General features: G+C 40.4%; 1 protein-coding gene across 1 annotated transcript in view; it reads right to left on the bottom strand.

Moving 5' to 3' along the window:
- The window catches only part of LOC134877070 (intersectin-2-like), a 32,330-nt gene extending 12,571 nt beyond the window's left edge, over positions 1–19,759 (bottom strand). The window contains 17 exon segments of the mRNA XM_063902430.1: positions 524–604; positions 1,480–1,619; positions 1,706–1,793; positions 1,891–2,031; positions 2,120–2,269; positions 2,347–2,597; positions 2,678–2,784; positions 2,868–3,005; positions 3,949–4,012; positions 4,267–4,409; positions 6,254–6,347; positions 8,146–8,358; positions 8,750–8,925; positions 9,221–9,284; positions 9,384–9,476; positions 14,387–14,458; positions 19,667–19,759. Coding sequence (XP_063758500.1) covers positions 524–604; positions 1,480–1,619; positions 1,706–1,793; positions 1,891–2,031; positions 2,120–2,269; positions 2,347–2,597; positions 2,678–2,784; positions 2,868–3,005; positions 3,949–4,012; positions 4,267–4,409; positions 6,254–6,347; positions 8,146–8,358; positions 8,750–8,925; positions 9,221–9,284; positions 9,384–9,476; positions 14,387–14,393 — 1,950 coding nt within the window. The 5' untranslated portion in view covers positions 14,394–14,458; positions 19,667–19,759.
- Between the last annotated feature and the right edge of the window lie 1,921 nt (positions 19,760–21,680).

The raw sequence follows: 21,680 nt of genomic DNA, 5'->3' as shown, positions 1-21,680 counted from the left end.
TGCTGTAAAACTTATCTTTATGTACATATGTAGTCATTTAAAAACATTATACCTGCTTGGTGCACTAGTAAAAATACATCATGCAATACTGAAAGACACACCAACACTGACAGAAACATGCACTTGTGTATTTATAATACAAGCAGATTTTTGTTCTCCCATTTCTAATACAGAAATCGTGCAGGTTAAGCATTCTGTGTGTGCTTTTTACCCTCAGGGTGCAAGCTGTTTACAGAGAAAACACAGCCTGGAACAAATCCCATGGAGAGAAACATCAACAAAATAACGGAAGACCAGAGCAGAGCTCCATTTAATGAGTTGTAAAGGAAAAAAAAGCAAAATGAGCAAACAGATCGAAAATCTTTGCTGGATAAAAAAGGACAGGAGGATTGAAGATCTCAGGGAAAACCATTGACTGTATAGGGTAAAACAAGAGGTAAGATGACAAAATAATAAAAAGGGGATGGTGAAAAAGATTGAAAAGTGAGAGGTGGAGAGGGAGACAGAGAGGAAGAGAGATAACCTTGATGAGAAGGAAGAGCTGGCTGAGGCAGGCCAGCAGAGACAGAAGGCCTCGCAGGACACAGTCATCCATATCCCCCAGCTATGAGAGGAACACAGTGCGATGATGAAGGGAGGGAAAGCAGTGGAGAAGAGAAGGGGGATGATGAAAAGGTATAATAAGTGTGATAAGAGAACAGGAAGGGAAAAAAAAGGAATGGGATGTGAATTCATAAGAAAGACATTCAGGCAGAGGAGGCAGCAGGGAAAAGAGACAGAGAAGAGAAAGTAAGAGGTTAAAAGCTGTAAAAAGCAGGTAAGACAGGAAATCATTTAAACAGACCAAGAGAAAAGAGTGAGTACTAAATTGACGATTGATATACTGGGAGGGAGCATGACATCATTCATCACAGATATTAGGTTTGTGTAAACCCGAGCATGGACGTGGACAATAACTTTGCCTGTGGGGTGAAACTCTAAGTTACCCTGAGCAGCTGAACAAGAATTCACAGCGGTGTTTTACCTTTTATTGCTTTATTCCAATCAACCATTGCTGTAAGAGAAGAAAAAAGTCCTACAGCTGCTGTATATTGGTGCCATAAACCATGTAGTGGTGCTGCTTTATTTTGTTTTGTCATTCTGAAAATACCCAGTTCCATGCTGAAATCCATATACTGTATGTCTCCGAAAAAAGTTAGGGCTTCGAGATGAAAAAAGGACCACTGCACAATAGCTGATTAGCATGCACTAAGATGGAAAAACGGTTAAACAGTTAGCCTGGCTATCAAGTTTAAAAGCCATGTCGCGTTCATCAGTATACCATTTCTACAATCTGGGTTCTGAAACCACTCTGCCCGACCTGGCTCTTCCGGGGCTAATTTGGGTTGTGTATTTGTTGAAATAGTTTAGTCTCTTGTGATTGGGGCTAAAAAGGTCATCACCATCCTTCATTTCCTGTATGAGTCTGTACCCACTGACCTTAAGGTCTTTGTTGTACTGCTCCATCTCAGCCAGTTTGTCAGTGGTCTCCCTCTCCAGAGTGTCAAGCTGGTCCTTCAGCCTCCGGCATTTCACTCCTTTCTCCGTCACACTCCCGTTCACAGAGGTCAGAGTCACTGCTGCAGGGCAAAGGTCAAAAAGGTCAATGCGAGTGAGAGAATTCGGTGATGCGTTCTTGTTGTGCCACTAGGCGTTAGTCACCCACAGGAGATTTTGTTGAGGTTGAGGCTCCGCAGCTTCTCTGTCAGCCTCTGTTGTTCGGGGATCAGGATGGAGAGCTTCTTCTGCCAGTCCTACAGCAAACACAGAGGCACACACAAACAGAGCATGAGACTGGAAACTGGGATGATTTAAATGATTGACACGGAAGGGAAGTGAAAAGTCTTTCACCTCAAACTGAAGCTGCAGCGTGTTGATCTCTATGATGCGCGCGTCTCTCTTCTGATTGACGAGGTCCACCTCTGCCTTCAGGATCCGCCTCTTACTCTTGGCGTCACGGAGACAGTCTGAGATCTGCTTGTGCCTGTTGCCCTGTGAGCCCGGGGCAATTGATATCAGTGTCCATGTTGCTTTTTGCATGACTGTGATTTCACATTTCTGAAAGTTATTTCAGTCTCACCACAGCCTCCAGCTCCAACTCCAGACTCTTCTTTTTGGCCCTCAGTCTGGAGATCTCACCCTGCTCCCCCTCTTTCCTCCTGCCCAGCTCCTCTCTCCTCCCACGCTCCCACTCCTCCCTCCGTTGACGCTCCATCTCCTGCTTCGCCACCTGAAAATACACATGGTCACCCAACAATCTCTAGATGTTGAGCATCTCACGGGAGCGAGGATGCTTCCACCACTCACCTCCTTCCTCTCCAGCTCTCTGAGCCTCTCCTCCTCTCTCTGCCTCTCCATCTGCCTCCGCCTCTCCTCCTCGAGCCTCCTGCGGTTTTCCTGCTCCCTCGCCTCCCTCTCCCTCCTTTCATGTGCCTCCCTCTCCTCCCTTTCCCGCCTCTCCCGCTCTTTCCTCTGCTCCTCTTCCAGAGCCAGGCGACGTTTCTCCAGCTCGGCGCTGCCTCTCGCAAAGTTCTCCTTCAGCCTGTCCTCGTAGGACGCTGAGAGGAAGAGACAGGTATGTTACAGAGAGAGCCCTGACATTATGAGAAAATAATTCTGTGTGCAGGAAATATAATACCGTTGCTCTTGTTCTTTTGTGCAGTTTCTATCTCCAGCGTGTCGATTAAACAGGGAGTTATGTTAGGGCTTGTTCCATTAACAAGCTCATTGGGCTGGATTCCTCCTCTGAAATTAAACAATTGATACCTCTGATTACAATCTTAAATTAAAACTCAATCAAAAAGTGTGTAAATGTGTGTGTATGTTACCTGAAAGAGGGAGGTACCATGTCTTGAGGCAGTGTGAGGGGTAAAGGTCGGCCAGTTTTAGCCATGTCCACCAGGTGCATGGCCAGAATGAACTCATCAGCTTGTAGCTGTCCGTCTTTATCCACATCTGCCAAGATCCTGCGAAAGTAAGTAATATAGTAACTCAAATAAAGCAAAAAAAAAATGTTGCAGGAAAGGATATCATGACTTTAAAGCAGGAATTTGTTTGGAGAGGCAGCGAGACAAGCTGTTAAAATTGACAAATTATCACCTTGTGAAGTTGTTATTTGGAGTGAATTTTCCACCACATTTATTAAACACATCCAGCAGACACAGCACAGACCTGTTTCTTACCATCTGGTTCATAAATCCTATACTCACTAAGGCTGCAAAATATATAGTTTTTTTACTGTCATCGGGATGTCAGCTTGCTTCATAAACACATCGGAAACCACTGAGATATTGCACTTTTTGTTAGTGAGTTGAAAGAGAGTCTGAGAAGAGAACTGCACTTTAAATTTGAATCAATTGACAGTTTTATATCTCATAATTTAACATCGGTATTGAATATCTTCCTCATATCCTGCTGCGCTGGTTTGCTTTTTTGCTGCTGGGTAAAAAGTGTACGGTCTGTTTGGAATATTTTGCTTATAGAATCGGAGGATGAAACCCTCTTTATTAGTCACATGCATGCACACAGCAGAGCACACACAGTGAAATTGGTCCTCTGCATTTAACCCATCCTAGTACTAGGAGCAGTGGGCAGCTATCGTGCAGCGCCCGGGGATCATTGAGAGTAAATCGAAACAATTGATGCTGTTTGTAGTATACAAAACAATGAGAAGTGAGAGAGTCAGAAGCATCATTTTAGATAACCGTGACATTTTCAGCATAATTTCAATAACATTCCCTCACTTACAAACCAACCCCGTCTTGTTTTGAATGACAATGACATTAATTCATAGTCCTGAATAATCTTTTGTGCTGTAGGCCAATGGAATAATTATCAAAAATATCACTATGTCATAATCCATCTATACATTGTGATGATACGATTATGAACTTATCAACCTATACTCACCAGATTGTTGCGAGCTGTGTCTGGGTCAGGTTGGATGCAATCAACGCGTTTCTAACCTGAGGCCCTGCAAAGAAAGAAAATGACATCAGAATTAATAAAAAATTGAATTCCTGCCAGCTGATTTGGAACATTTTAAGACCGTGGGGTTAACAGCAACAACAAGGGACACATGAGTACATGTGTGTGAAGTGAAGCCGAACCAGTCTATGCTCTGTCAAACTTTGAGAAGGCCTCTCATGAGCAGTCAAGCACTCAACTTGTGTTCATTTAGTGCGTACGTGTGTGTGTGTGTGTGTGTGTGTGTGTGTGTTTCCCTACCAGATAAGTAGCCACTCATGAGCTTGTCCAGCGTGTTGAACTGCTGGCGGTACTTGAGTCTCGAGCCCTGCGGAACGGCCCAGTCACTTGCACCCGTCTTCGGAGAGTTACTGGCCAACGAAGTGGTGGAGGAAGAATTTGAACTGCGGATAAAAAGAAAAAAAGTGTCACGCCAAGATATCACCTAAAGTGGAATAACACAATAATAATACGTGGTCAGCATTTCCTTATTTCTCCATTGGATTCAAGCCTCGACTTAAAACCACTAATTGCTTCGGGACTCCCCCGAGTTATCTCTCCGCTCATAATTAGCGGTAGAGGAAGCACACGGCCTCGTACACAATGACTCTCTGAAACGCGCTCTCGGGCTATGCTAATCAGCCGCTCTGTTTTTATTACAAACAATGCCTCTGCAAGAATAGCAAGGGCTGGGTCGATGATGCTCATTTGAAAAGAATGTACTTTTTTTCCTGTCATTATAGCTGGGTGGAAATTCGCAACCCTCCACTGAAATAGAAGAGGTTTCGGAGAGACAATGTGGGATGCAGTGTGGGATCCTCCCTCTGCCCAAGGGCTTTTTTTTCTTTGTGTATTTCAGTGTGTGTCCTTATAACTTCGTATGGTTATGGAAAAAGAGGGCAAAGTGTTAACCATGATATAATAGGAGGTCACAATGAGGACTGAAAAACCTGTACTGGTGTTTGACCTACTCACACTCCTGTTGCCCTTATTTATACCAGCTTTACCCTCTACACCAGGGTACGGGAAAACATTTAAAACAATACATTCAAAATGAAACCTGACACTAATCCTATCCATTCCCCAAACCACACAATAAGAAGGATATTAGATACCACATATTGTGTTTTTTGAAGAGAATCAAGCTGTTGCTAAAACTCCCCAAAACCTTCCAGCCTTTGGTTTATATTCCTATCAGAGATCAAGTGCTTCGTGCAAAAACACAAATAGCGTTTTTCTGTCATAGATTTAGGACTGCAAAACACTTCAAGTTGCCATATCATATTACCAACTCCCTTTGAGATACGAGCTAGCATTCAAGGCTAATACCATGTGCGATGATTAGCATTTTATGTGACAAACCACACTAGTCGCGCAAACAAGTGCCTATGTCTCTTTACTTTAGTCCACTATCTACAAGTACGTGGTATTGGTATTGCAAGCCTCATCTGAACACAATTTGTCCTACATTTTATAAGATTAATATTCTTCAGCTAAGCTAGCTCCTTTATAGTGCTCTACATGTAGGATAAGTACCGTACAGTGGTGTTATGAGCTTAATGGGGCATGAATGTCAGGACAATCCATCCAGTAATTGTCCAAGTATTCAATCAAAACTTAAAATGTGAACCTTACGGTGGTAGTAGCTGAAATGTCAGGGGGGGGTTGCTAATATCATTAGATGTTACTGTCTAATGAAGTATTATGCACAAATCCAATTGGTGGTTGTTGGGATGAAACAGCAATGAGATTGTCCTAGTGTGGCGATTAAAAATAGAACAAAACGCCACAGTGACGGTGACCTCCCCCTGTAAGAATGCCATTTCACTCTGATGTTTGTGCCTCTAAACAAACCCACTTCCTATTGTGGCCAACTAGAACATCTGATTGGAAAATGCCCCTTCCTGCTCCCTGCGTTATCAACGTGTTTCATCTCTGCCCGCATTCTGATCCTCAACCCTTCCCTGAAAGAAACTATGCTTTGTGAGCACTGCAGTAAAGGGGCTGGTAGTGACTCAGAACAGTGTTTAAACAGGCATAGGCCTACTCCTCAAAAACAGAAATCCTCACTTCTTACATAAAACTTACTTAGAAATTGGGGACTTTATTCTAAATGTATGTTTTAGGAGGAGTTTAATGGGCAGACAAACGTCATTAAAATGCAGCACAATTCTCATGACGTGCACATTTGGGGGGAGATTTGATGGTTATATTTGCAGTATAGATTTATTTCCACTTTGGGTCTCACCTGCTGGATCCGAGATCAAGGAGAGAGTTTGCCTTTGACATGCCGGTCGATGGAGAGAACGCCATTGGAGAGGAGAAGCCAGAAAGAGGGAGCGCTGAAAGCATGGTTAAAGGCAGTCAGTTAAAAAAATATTTGACAAACTCAGGTAATATGAGAAAACAATGCTTTTGTACATGCATGTAACGACATACACGCGTGTGCTTTTTCTTGTGCAATCGACGTTTGACATACTGTAGACGTACATAGAGTGCAGTAGCCCTTGAACGTGTGTACATCTAATCTTATCTTCTCGTACTCTACAGTCGCAGCACACACTGCTCTAGCACCAAGGTTATTGACATCTGAGTGAAAACAAACCGGTGGCTGTTATTCTAGGAAAGCTGTGGCACTGATATACTTTCACCACGGGGATACAGATTGAGGGAACGCCAAATAATAGAGAAACATCACACTCATGCACATTTCATAGCCAACAATTGTACTTAAACAGAGTGAGAATAAAGAAAGCCAAAGGAGAGAGGGGGGAGGTGAGAGACGAAGAGTACACGGTCAGATAAAATCCTCAAAAACTGACGTATATATGTATGTATATATTATTTTTTTGCACCTGCCACTGATGCTGAAGCAGCTGTTTCTGCATACACACACATACTGTAGGTTATATTATTAACAGATGCTTCCATATTGCATAAAGCCTGATACAAGACCCCAGGGAATAGGCAGCTAAGGTTCAGTCCTTTCATGTTGCATGTGTTATCCACACCACATAAACACTGCAGCATATACGCACAAGACCTGAATCTATAACTGACCCTGCTACTCCAAACATTACGCACCAGGATTGGGTTGCAGCAGCTATTCATTAATCCTTCCTCAGCTTTTACTAGTCTACTGGATCGTTTTAAACTAGTGATTTACTAAATCTTTAACCATTCAACCTTAGATGTGTGTTAAGAAGATGCTTTTTAATGTAAACAGGAAGAAACTGTCACATCATAAGATGTCAAACAAACATAGCTAGTGGTATGTAAAACTAAATGGAAAACACTTAGAAATAGGTGGAACTTTCTTTCAATTATAAATGCATGTATGGAGAAATGAGTGTGTTTCAGAGTTAGTAGAGTGAGTAGTATTAACTCTAAAGCAAGTAATGTGTTCAGCTTATGTTCATTTTATCAGATATTATCAGCTTATTGTTGTGTAATTTAAAATATAGTGTGTTATTTTATGTGAAATTTAAAGAGGACACATGCTCATTTCTAGGCACTTTTGCCAGGTTTCTAACAGAAGATGCTCCCATGCTTTTGTATTATTTTTCTCTTAATTCAAAGCTGCTCATATGATTCGACTTAATGTAGCTTGTCAGTCGGTTCAGTTAGCCATGTACAGCCTGGTTGTTGCTTGTCTTAAATATTTACTAGATCTGATGATGTAACTGTTTTAATGTAATAACGCGTAATCTTCATTTTGTAAACACTTTGGTTATAATTACACTAATTAGAACCTTAACGAAGCTGGAGCATCCACTGACCTTGGCAAGTTCTGAGTAGATTTACAACTGGAAATAATACAAAAAATTATATATTCTAAATTCTTATCATTTTATACGCTACCTGTTGTCCTCAGCTGTAATGCTATGGTAATGACTTTCACTGTATGTGCAGAAGTTGAAATCGATAGATTCTTATCTATACTGTGTTTTTTTTAACCGTCTGTCTTCTCGTCTTTGTTGGGGAAATATCCCTGTTTCTCTGGAACATAATCCATCGTCTACACATACATTCACATTCTTGATCCTGGGATAAGATTGAATGAATTGTTGCTAATCCAGATCAATATCTATCTTTTTTTGTCTCGTGAGCGAATCAGAATGGTTCCACGTCAGAACCGACCTGTATTGTTGGGAACTAGCGGTGGGCTGAGGAGGTTGACATTGCCGTTGGGGAGTCCACAGTTCCCCAGGCAGTTGATGAGGGGCAGAGTCATTGCCGTTGGCAGCAGGGTTTGCACAGAGTGCATGGAGGGGTTAGCCGGGATGGGTGTTAGGATGGGCATGGCTGACATGGAGGACAGACCAATTGACAGGTTTGGCATAGAACCCATTCCTATAAGGAGGAAACACACATGTGAACATGTACAGATCAGGAACACTGTTTCAGAAGACAGAATAAATTAAAGTTCAATTTCAAAATGAGTAGCTTTTATTTCTTAAAAGGAAACCCCTAAATAATCCAAGTTTGCAAGTGTTACTAGTGTCAATCAATGACTTGAACTGCCTATTATTCTCTTAAAGCAACCACCATTCAGTAAAACCAGGATAGTTATTTCTTTTTCAAATATATTAAGCCTCCCATTTTAAAGTTTAACCATTCAAAAGTTATTTTTCCTACGTTAAACAGTTATGAGAGGTCAGGTTGTGGGAGAAAGAGTTAAAATGTCATGTTTTGGTTAAGTAAGATTGTGATTGTTCAGTTATATCTTCTGAGAAATCCTTACGGAAACCTGCTGATGAACGAATGGTTGAAGCAGCATTGCAGACGGGAGTTTGCTTCATTGTGATCGGCAGGACAGATGGTAAGTTCCGCCCCTGGAGTCTGAGTTTGATTAGCTTCATAGCGATGGAGAACTCCTGTCTATCCATTTTCCCATCACTGTCCATGTCGGCTAGGTTCCTAAACCAGAGGGAGGAAAAAGAAAGATGATGTTTAATATGATCCACTTGTAGCATTTCCTTTATGGACAGTAGAAAGGACAGGGTTACACAAGGCTCTGAAAGGATTAAAATCCAGTAGCGTTATCCACACAAACACCAAAACATACACAGACTCTGTTCTAAATACATTACACACACAGTTTTCTAGGTAGGGCAGGCTGTGACGGAAGTCAGTGCTCAACAGGAAGTAAGAAACAGGCCAAATGGGACCAAACTCACTCTGGCAAGAAACAATGTGGGTGGTTGTTGCTTACCAGATTTCAGCCAGGACAGTAGCAGGCAGGCCAGACTGGAGGAAGAATTTCCTGGCTTGTTCTCCTGAAGATAGACCATAATCACCGTAGGTCAGAGAGACAGGCATTTCAACATTTGAACCACAGATGACACTTCTGTTTGTTTGTTATGACAACAGCCTACCTGAGACATAGCCAAGGACCGGGGCGAGGGTGTCAAACTGTTTGTCGTGTTTCCCCCTCTCCTCAGGAGTAATGGCCCACACACTGGCTCCACCTGGATAAAAAACAAAGAGACAAGCCTGACTTTTGACACGTCTTTGCAATGATAATGAAGCAAGACTATTAAAGTTCATCGACAGGGGGGTATTAATTAGGACGCATACTGCAAAACCGAAATGTCTTTAGTGCATTTTATACCTTTCTTTCCCCTCATGTTTCCCTTCTATCACTGCACTTTCAAGTATCAGGGATAATAGTAAGAGAAAGGTTATATGAGGATATCTTTAAAAAGAAAGTCAAGGGATCACCGAAGTGAATAGATGAATCCTCTGGAGACCATAAATATTAAAGCCAACTCACAAAAGCATACGGTATAAACGTCAACAGCATGCAATCCTATATAACGTCAACAGCTATCCCCAGAACTGCTGTGTCAAAGGAATACAGCCCAAAAAGATCCTGCTTTATTAGATAAAAGTCATAAATATGAGAGCATAATTTCTCAGGAAGAAAAATACACAGAAAAAAAGCAATTTTAAAAACATAATGTGTGGGCTGGGCTCCACTCCCAAACACACACAAATAATGTGCAACGCAGAAACGCTAAAACCAATTACAGTATACATCGTCTTTTTTAACTTCGCCAATCTGCATAATTTCCGACCCATATGCGATTTCCCCCTCAGATGAAAACACTCTTAACTAACTCCCGACAATGATTAATGTAGAAAAATGTCCGGTCAGCTTATTTTCACTCTGCTACACTTTTGCATATCTCAAGGTAACTTCAGGGTTGTCCATGAATTAAATATTAAGTTATATGTGCTATGTGAGGAATGCGAAACTAAATTCTTGCTCGGTTCCATAAGAAGTCTTTAATTGAGGTGGATGAAAGATTATCCTCCAAGCTGATAATCAATTAATCATAAAGGGAATCAGTGAGATTAATCAAATCATGACACGATGAGGGTATACTTACAGCCTTTCCCTGCCTTTTTTATTCCCGTACCTTGAGAGCTCTGAACTGAAGCCATTTTTAATTAAAGGATTGACTGTGTGGACATTGTGCACAGATGGATCTCTACACATGACAGTAATGGAAGGACAGATATAGATAAGGAGAAAATGAGAGATAATGATTCAGGACAGCGTAGATAAAGAGGGAGAGTGATGTAAAAAATGATCAATTAAAACTACAATAGCTGAGTGATGAAAGAGTTTATTGTCTGTACATCACTTTAAGACAGAAGAAACACTGGTAAATTGGACAGTATTAGACTGAAAAACAACTGGATGAAAGCTAAGAATAAACTTCGTCTATGAGCTCTTCGGTAGCTAAGTTCCTAAACACTTAAATCTTCTCTGCTCGACAGATGGCTGTAACCAAAGTGATCACGGCGATACCGTGCTCAAATGTTTGCACAGTCTGTTTGGTGCAAAAATAAAGAGAGCATGTTGAAAATGTTTCCTTAAATCAATTCGCCTTCTTTTATTACGAGATAATTATCTTATGGTTAAATTGGTATGCAAATGTAGGATTTACCAACTAATATGTCAGCAGTATAAATTGTTTGATAAAATATATCAAAAAAACATTCAAAAAGTAGCTGAATTCAAACTCAAAATGATAAAAAGAAAACAAACTCTGGACATAGGGGGACAGAGTTGATCAGGACAATTAAATGTGTGGGTGCAGTCAAAAGGATGGAATAAATTATAAAGACCTCTGAGGGTCTTTTTATCAAAGTCAAACAAAATGCAATAAAAATGAGGCAAAACCATGGAAATGCTTCGCAAATCTGGGTCATATAAACAAGGGCTGTCATACAGCTCAGTTGGTAGAGATGGCCGCCGATGTACTGGGGCTCGGTCCATTTGCTGTTTGTCCCTCCCTTTCAACACTGTCACTTAAATAAGGTGTATTGACACAACAGCTGTTTGAATAGACTCAATCTATAGATGCTGTAGATGTAACAAATTTGTTTGGCCGGATTGACTGCTAAGACGTTAGCAACACAGACTATCTGACACAGGAAGTTGCCTCTAAACTCCTCTTCTGGGACTGAACAACAATACTGTTATCAGGGGAGAGTATTACGGCAGACACCAAAACAGATTCAGACGGTAGAAATTAAGTGAATGAAGTTGTAGAGCTCAGGAGATAAACTATAGTTGTAATATAGTGACAGTGATATTGTTATTGGGAGAAATACAATTCTTTGTTCTATTATGGGTGCATGTCTTTTTAGACCTGGTATCTAGGGTGTTATTTATTCGCCAGCTTCAGGAAATACCACCCTGCCCATTATGGAACTTCCTCCCCTGCACTAACCCAAACAATCTTGTTGACCGCAGTACACACATACACACACATCTCTGAGAGATGACTAAGACTAAGCAGTCCTCTATATGAAGTTAGCAGACAAAATGTAAAACTATAGAGTTAAAGGGAGGAATATTCAAATGTTTTAATCAAAACATTACCTCACTATGACAACGCTGTTTGTTCGCAAACACTCGGGCTAACTGACCTGAGCTGGTTTCTATATCTGAACATACTTTACCTGATGGCATCACGGTAACAGCTGGTCAGGTATATGTTTTTTCCTCTGACAAAGCCAGGCTGGCAGTGCCTGACCTAGTTTTGGCATTGTGAGCACAATGAAAAGGAAAAAGTAATTAATATCGTACCGAAAAGTGAGTATACTCCACATTGTCTAACTGTCTTTGAAAGGCCTAATTTAGAATCTTTTGTAAGTGGGAAAATAGAAGTCGATATTTAGCACAGTGCCACTGGGACATGTCACTAGCATGGACACATCCACAGGCCTGTCAGTAAACTCAGTTTGTGTACGGCATATCATTGATGGCTGAATCCTCTGTGAATTAATGGGGCAAAGCTGCTTACAGAGACATGGCAGAATCAATAGGGGTCTTCTGTGGCTTGACATTTGTGTAGGAAAAAACAAACAGCTATACAATTTGAGACCAGAGGAAAGCGGGAAAAAATTAAGTATGTAGCGCAAATCTTGATTCGTTTTTGAGGCAAAAGGTTTTTAATCTGTTTTTTAAATGCACTTTTATTCATAATAAATGAAAAAAAGGTTTTTTCGTTGTACCTTTTTTCATTCTTGACATTTTGGTAAAATACTTACTAGAAAATACAAAGCTGAAGCAAATGACCATATAGCAGAGCTTAGCATAAAACTAAGCTAGCATTAAGCTAAATTAGCATGAAGCTAAGCAAGTAGTGCTAGCCCGGCTCTGCTCAAGGCCTCCCCTATGCCCTAAAGCTGTCTTTTCAAAATGTTATACATCATTTGTTTAATCCTCTCAAAGATCGGACCTGTGATCCAGCATTCTTATCCGTCTTGTTATTTTTTTCCTCTGTATTGTTATTAAAATGTGGCTATTCCAGGGCTTCACAGTAAATCCATCCTGACATACACTGTCAAGGCAGCGACCTGGACTGTAACACTCAGAGTAACGGCTTCCTGCATAGAACACAAACCCAGTGAATACACAAGAGCCCTTTAGCAAATATTGAGACAGTATAACACACAGTCTAAACATAGGAAAACTGAGTATACTGTCACGGAACAGCTTCCACAGCAACGCCTGTGCAGAATTCAAACTGCAAAAACAAAGAGCATCCACCTTGTGTGGTTTAACTTCCCTTTGTTGGCCTGTGTTGTTGTCTAGGTGTTGCATGAAACGCTGGAGCAAAACCTCCTGACACCCAGCGCCGGGCCTTCTGGGGGAAACCTCATCACCGATCTCATAACTATTTACACATCAAACGCTTCACCTGGGGAGGAAGTCCATGTTTCAGATAGGTGCATCGACAGTTTCTGCACGTTGCAGAATTTCTGTCGACTGTTGCACACCGTCCACCTGTTCGGGAAATTAACATACTAACGATTCTACAATTGCCTCATTCCAGATTCCCCGTCTTCATGATGTGCAATATAGCAAATAGCTCAGCCTCACATACAGTATGTTTCCGTGGAGTAACTCAGCAAATATACTGGTGTTGGGTTTACTAAAGTGCGCTGTTTGTATACTGGATGGGCTTGAAGCAGAGAGCGTACTTGTGGGGGGGGGGGCACTTTGTTAAAATGCAGAATTAGTCATGTGGACGAAATGCATCCAACACACACACAACACACACACACGCACACTTTCTCCGAGGCTTTTCCCATAGAGGCCCTTAAGGAACAGCAACTACTGTTCTATGATCAAAGGCTGTGAAACAAGAGGATTAACACACACACACACACACACACACACACACACACACACACACACACACACACACACACACACACACACACACACACACACACACACACACACACACACACACACACACACACACACACACACACACACACACACACACACACACACACACACACACACACACACACACACACACACACACACACACACACACACACGATTCTGTCCACACCAAGGACAAAAGAGATGCATCATGTTCAAGACCGAGTACAACAGAAACAGAGCCAGTTCCCCACGCAAAAAACAAACAACAGAATCCTTACGATTTGCACACAATTAACCAAAAATAATGATCTAATATTTCTTCAAGGCCCCTTTCAGATAGAGGTATGTATGACAAAACATTGCTGTCATTTCGCTGGCAATGTGTCATGCTACCATCCATTTAATTGGGACCTTTGAGTCCAGAGTCAGATCAATATGCCATTAACAAAATCTTCATCATTACAGACGGAGCGAATGCATCCTTGAGTTTTGACAGGAAGATAACAAAAAGGAATGATTAAAGTTTAAAGAACGAACACAACACAAAGCTGCTGATTGGAGAGCTCCAACCGTTCTTTCCTAAACTATTCCCTTCAACTTCATCATTTCTGCCCTGACCACTCTCCCGAGAGTACGCATTTTGCTCGCACGGACAAACACGAGATAAAGTGTCCTTACCATTCATGGCTGCAGGAGGAGAGCACAGGCAGAGAGGTGAGTCCTCTTCTCAGCTGGCTAGCTCTCAGACATCTGCAGAGAAAGAGAGAGGGAGACCGATGTGAGTGTGATTGTGTGTGTGTCACGGAGCAGTGGTTGAAGTGAGGAACGCGACCATGCGTGTGTGAGTGAGAAAGAGGAAAAAAATGATAGAAATGCGTGCAAACGAAAAAGAAGAAGACAGAATCTCATCCCTGATTTTAACAATGCAAGGCAAGGCACACTGATCGGCTAACAGTGAGGGATGACAGAGCGAGGGAGGGACAGAGGAGGGGAAATAAAGAGAGAGGAGGGGGAGAAAATGACATAAAGAGGATGAGCAGAAAAGAGGGAAGAGCAGAGATACGGACAATGCCACCAGGGAGTAATAGGCAAGACCGACACTTTAGGAATTACAGAGGGAAGAAATGACGGTGGTCTGAGAGGATAGCAGCATCTATCACTGTATGCTCTTGAGTCATACATTTTGGGAAGAATAAGTGCTTTATTTTTCTTTCCAGTCTAGTTTTGTAACATGTCTGTTAATTGGCTTGCTGGGAAATTACCATTCAATTAGGCTCACATTAGGAATATACTGTAAATACTTATTTTAGGACTGATATTAATATATTTTATCAGGAATATACATATTTGTCTTGAAAATAATTTTAAAAATATAATGTAATGTAGGTAGTATTTGTATTTGTACTGATATAAAATAAATATTTGCCTTATAATTAAGATTTAAGTAAGTAAGATTTCTCTCTCAGTATGTGTATTCATAGGTATATAAACATGTTCATCAATAGGAATAGAAACATTGTATTTGTTTGGTGATACATAAATGTTTGACTTATAAGGAACTGATTAGAATAAAAATATGTTTTATTGGACAAATATACATTTTTATTAAAAATTAGAAAAGCTTGCCCACATGTATCTGCACTGCACACACCACACAATAAATCATCTCCTATTAGTGTATTGACTGCCGTCTGCAGCCAATGTTGTCGCTAGCCCACCTGAGGAGATTTCTCTGTGGGATCTCTGGCAGAGTCCCAGGAGGTAGAGAGGACAGATGAGGCCATGCAGGTAAACCTCTTAAATTGGAAAACGAGCTCTGTGTGTATGGGCTTTGCTTTACTTTTGCTCAAACAGCAATCCTGACAAATAAAAACTCTTTCCATGTATAGTATTTTGTATTCTGTCTTCTTGGATTTTAGTGCAATTTTTCCTCTTTCTTTGCCTTAGGGCAGTTGTTCAGACCGAATTGCTATGGTACGAAAATACACACTTCTTTATAGAGGTAGTTTCCCTCATTTTTTTTTTACCCCAAGCTGATTTTCCTGATCCTGCAGTTTCTTATTCCATTAATGTAGCAACTCTTTCAATCCTGTTCTTCAGAATCTATTAGCACCTCCACTCAGACGTGCCCCTTTATTTCCTCTGCTTCCATCCATCTAGCTAACAAGCATGGTTTCTCCTGTGATTCCCGTCAGTTCGAAGCAATCCACTGCTGCTTCCACAAAATCATTGCTTCACACTTGTGTTTTTTTTTACCTCACCTCACCTCACTCTCCACTCTATCTTTTCCATTACAGCTCTATTTTTTATTTATCCCTCAGTCGAACATGCATATACCCTCTTGTAGGACTCCCACCCAATTTCCCTTTCCCTCCTTCTGCTCTGGTTACAATACTCCTCCATCATTGGCTTTACTCTTTTCGTGTGAATTCCAAGAGGGGGAGACTGGTTGTTGTAGTATAAATCATTCTCTGTACATGCCAACACTGCCAATTACTTAAGAGCAATGAACCGCTCAGTGTTGTGTGCTTGTGCATACGCTTGTATAGATGGAACTCAAACTGTTGTTCTGGTTGTAAATTGGTATTCCAGACACTTTATCCACCCATAGTTCGGAGTAAATAATAGCTTAGATATGCTATCACATTCATGTAGCTAACCAAAGCTATTATCACTAGGTCACGTAGGCTAATTTAAATATATTTTTACTCAACAAATTAGATAAAGTGTCAAGTAGTCGGATTAATCCACTATATTCTTTATGATCTCTTTCACTCAGAATGGGCCATTCGTAAAAAAGCTAATAACAGCAAGCTAATGTTAGCTTTGTCTGAGAGCTCAGACTACAACAGTTAAACCCAGCTGTTAATTGTTTACATTTTTTTTTTTTTACACAATAATATCATCATCCTGAGACATAGACATTTCCGCCTATGATAACCCCTGAAGAAATACTTCCATTGAGCCCAAATTAAGCTTTGTTAAGCATTGTGTGTAATTAATTAAAACGGCCAACTAGATAAAGCCAAAAATATTCATTATTAGTCAAACAATATATTTATAAAATAAGAACACACAAAATGATTTTAGTAGCTGTGGTTGTACCTTTCTGTAAATAATGATGTGTGCCCTTACACTCCCTTATGCAAACACGCAATGTATGAAGGTATTAAGCAGACTCTAATCCACCCTCATACACAAACACTTTTGTACCCTGAGGTATATGCAGGTTTAAAATACAAAGATAGTATCTGCCTTTGGCTACATTAGGGAAGCTACTCTGTTCAAACAGGACACATCCTGGATAAAGCAACACAGAATCAACACGAGGTGACGAGGACACCCTCTACTCCGACACCTTCTTCAGAGGCTCACAGCAAAATATTTCAATCAATTTGCTTGTCATTCATAAATATACCCCGAGTGCCTTAAAAGACTTGAGCAATTCTGAATGCACTTTTGATTTGATTTACGCCTACCTTAAAAATGTACTAGTTACTGAACTGAAAGCTTGCATATTTGTTGTTTCAAAACAAGCCGTTCCTGGCAAACATCTGGACAAACCTTCTTGAACAAATATGCACAAAAGGGTTTTTTTTTTGGGTTCATTTGGGCTAATGTAACTTGGCCTGTGATCCTTTCCATAACTGTTGACACAGGAACAGTTTTGGCGAATTATTTATGGTGGAGTAATCTCAACCATTATTTTATTTACAAAAAAATAGTTTCAAGGTCCACAGACTTTTTCGGGACCTTTCAAACTGTTACTCAGGAATACAGTTCCATGCATTTGAAGGATTGATTAATAATAATACATAACAAGGTCTGGACTTAAGTTTTATGACCTGAGAAACGTTGCAGCCTTGCCCACGCAGTAACAGGAGGACCATGGGTACTCTGCTGTGTGTGATTGAGAACTTGAAGGTGACACACTGCATTGTGGTTTGGCTGCCAATAGGGGTCCACACAAAATTTTGCCCTTGAGCCCCCCAACAGGGTAACCTGGTCATTCACGTGATGGCAACAGTGCTATCTCATTATAAAGTAAAAATAAACATGGGGGGATTATAGTGTCAACATTCTATTCAATGGTTAACAATTGAAGATGTATACTTGTTGTCATAATGTGAATTCTTCTAAAGGAGGCTGAAAATAGTACTTCCTTTGCGATGCAGTACCAAAAGCCAAATAGCCCAGATATCTTTCTCCCTCTAGAATTAATGTAACATTGATGTTTTGAATATTACATGTAGCACTTTGAAAAGTTTGGGATTAGGGGAACATTACTAGTCACTTGAAGACCCAGCGGTTTGCTGACAAACTGCACCGGGGGAGAAATTGAATCAAAGAACCTTTGACTCTGCGCTGCATGCTGATTGACACCTGTGTGCGCCGCACTGGCCCGCTCGGATGTGCGTATCAATGCTTCGGCCTGTGTGCACAAGTGTGTCTGACACACACCCCTCAGACAGAGGGGCACCCTGTTCTAGCAGACACAGCCCAGGAAGCTTTGCTGAGCCTGACGAAGAAAGAAGCCTGTGTGTATGTGTGTGTGTGTTTGGTTATGTGTGTGTGTGTGTGTGTGTGCACATGTTTGTATTTTTTGCCTATTCACAAGAGCACAGACACACACACACACACACACACACACACACACACACACACACACACACACACACACACACACACACACACACACACACACACACACACACACACACACACACACACACACACACACACACACACACACACACACACACACACACACACACCTCAGCTGTGCTGCAGGTGAAAATCGGGGACGCTCCACCAGAAGAATTACATTTATCCCCTTTGATACATTTATGGGTCAGCTGGAGCAATGATTCACCAAAGCCTCTTTACTTCCTTAACACTTCAAACACACACTCACTGGCATGGCCTACCTCAGCATCTTACCTATATTCCTATTGCTCAAAATGTCTATCTGGACTTGGATGTATAATGCATAATTAACACCGTGGCTGTCACATTAAACTGGGCCCTGAAGTCTTCAAGCTCCCCTTTAATGTTTGTGCCTGTTTACATCCGTATGTGTGTTATGCAATGCTTTGTTTGTTGGCAGGTGGATGTGCAACAGCCCCTGCTGGGATAAGGCCAGATGTCATTGGGAACAGCAGTTTAAATGGACATTGCCCACTTCAGCAAAGACAAGCCTCCTCTTTCCGTTTTCACTGAGAGCAGCAGGAGACACAAACTAACTCACATGCACACTAAGCAATCTTTATAATTAGTCAATACTGCAGTGAATGAGCATGGATAAACTAAACTTGGCCGAACCAGGTTATGGACCAATGGAAAACTGAAATGATGTTAAACAATGCAAACATCTGATACCCCTTTACATTTTAAATGCTTTAAAGTCTCCTCTTTGGGGAGATCGAGTAATATCCTGGATTTTAGAAAACAAAACTAAAAAAAAAAACAACATTCATCACACCACATATTTCCTTGATAGTCACTGGCAATTTATAATATTCACAACATATAATTTGCAGTAGATAGCCCTTTTTTGCCATTTAAAATGAATGTATCCTTAAATGGGATTATGCTTATCTGTAGAAATGCGTTTAAAGCTTCAGAGAAACATATAACAGGGTTTTTTGTTGCCATATGGTGTTTTCTTCATCTAAAACGCAAACAACAGGCTTTCACTCAGGCTTAAGTGAAAGGTGTCAGAAAATCACATTATTTTAGCGTGGGCAATCTTTTAAAAGGTTCATTTAGGCTACATCTTTAAACCACATTTTCAATACGTTACACTGCCTCGCCTTTTACGTTGAGTGTTTAATAAAGCAGGACATCCCACTTACCTTCCCAGGTGAGGGAAAAAGCAAGGTCAACAGCGGTAGAGTCCAATGTGTGCTACATGGTATCCTCTCCTGATTAAAATGTAAATGGTTTCTGGTGATTTACCTGTTGCGGTAGAATATCTGCGGTGATCCGACATCCAGGCTGGCAAATCTGGCTGCAGGAGAGGGAGGATCTGACCCAGCAGCCGGGGCGGGGTGGACTGGTAATGGGCGTCTCAAGACACAAGCAGAATCAAGCCACACAGGGTTACGCATCACACTTCCGGGTTTGACTTTCACAATAAAACTCCTTGTCGCTCCTCATATGGCAATCTGCACGTTTTGATGGTAACAAAACTTACTAAGTACATTTACTCAAGAACTCTTCACTTTGAGATACTTGAGTATTTCCATTGTATGCTACTTTGTACGTCTACTCCACTCAAATTCAGAGGTAAATCATGCACTTTTACTCCACTACATTTATTTTGTACCTTTTGTTACTTTACAGATTTATATTAATGATGTGAAATATAATCATCACTTAAATAAGACTTTAGTCACACATAGAGTTAATTCACAAGCTACCCTACAGTATACAAAGTCATTAAATCTAGCTGCTCTTCTACCAGCTTTGACAAACACTATAATGCATCAGTAATTAGAAACAAAACATATCATAAATATTTTTCTGAAATTGGCAAATCTGCAGAATGAGTAAGATTACTTTTGGTACTTTAAGTACATTTTAATGCTGATACTTTTGTACTTGAGTAACCTTTTGAATGCAGGACTTTAACTTGTAACAGAGTATTCCTGCACTCTGGTAATTCTATTTTTACTCAAGTACAAGAGCTGAGTGAGTACTTTTTTCCCCACCTCTGTGTCTACGTATTCAATAATCATATTTTTTCCTCTTCATATTTGATGTTTATGGTGGGAAGTGTTGAAAAATGTCAATATTTTGACTGTAGGTTATGTTCTTTAAGCGTTGAAAGCAAAAAATGTTTTAATTCTGGAACATTTAAAAAATAAACCTATGAGGTGAAACCAGTGAAATTAGGTTCAACGTTCCTTCCTCTTTAACTGGAAAAAATACACCTGTGATTGAAGTACATACTTTACCAAAGTATAACCACCTAAATTTTTTAATATGTAACGTTAATGGAGTGAAAGTCACTATCTTTAAAAAATAGCTCAGTAACATATTTGTTTTGTTTAATCATTGGTATTCGATCCCTCTCCATTTATTCTATTTATTTGAAGATCATCTCAATGGGCAGTCTTTGTCAAAGAAAAATGAGAACAACGTTAAACATTGTATGAGCTTCATTCACACTTATTAATGATGCAAAGTGTATTTAAATGGCTTCAGCTGAAGTCGCACAATATTGTCTATGTGATGAGTGAATCCCTCTGAGATGCAGATATCTGTAGTTAATCGCATCTTATGGTTTATGAGCTGTGTAGTGTGGAAGGCCTTTGCTGCCCCTAAAAGGAAACAAAAAGAATGCTTCTGGTGTAGGGCATCAGCTGCAGCATATTCTATGTATTACATCCACTAGTTAACTGTCATATCCTTACTCAACCTAAAACTTGTGTTGCTTGAATTCAGGATATATTATTTAAAATAAGACCTTGTGTGTTAAATACTCTCAAAAGCAGTGATACTCAAATATGAAAAATCAGAGAAATTGATCCGCAACACACAAAGCAAATAAGTCATAAAGTGATCCTTCATAGTACATGTTCATTGTATTCGATAAGAATGAAGTTGACATTTTTTATATCAAACATGTGGAAAAAGAAAACTGAAAAATACATTAGTCCATCAAGATACAGGTATTTTTTCCTTTCTACGTCGTTTTTGTTTTAGCAGATTTATAAATAAAGGACTCTCATCTTCACCAATTTACACCACAACTGAAAAAGTAATAATAGAAAATCTTGTTCACTCTCATCAAGCATTTTTTTTGTCTTTGAAAAAAAGGGAAAACATACAAATAGAAATAAGAAACATGGACATATTAGTTCACACACACACACACACACACACACACACACACACACACACACACACACACACACACACACACACACACACACACACACACACACACACACACACACACACGTTT

The sequence above is a fragment of the Eleginops maclovinus genome, chromosome 15, assembly GCF_036324505.1.
Source record: "Eleginops maclovinus isolate JMC-PN-2008 ecotype Puerto Natales chromosome 15, JC_Emac_rtc_rv5, whole genome shotgun sequence".
NCBI classification, from domain to species: domain Eukaryota; kingdom Metazoa; phylum Chordata; class Actinopteri; order Perciformes; family Eleginopidae; genus Eleginops; species Eleginops maclovinus.
The sequence above is the reverse complement of the archived record's forward strand: the minus strand, read 5'-3'. Positions and strand labels throughout refer to the sequence as shown.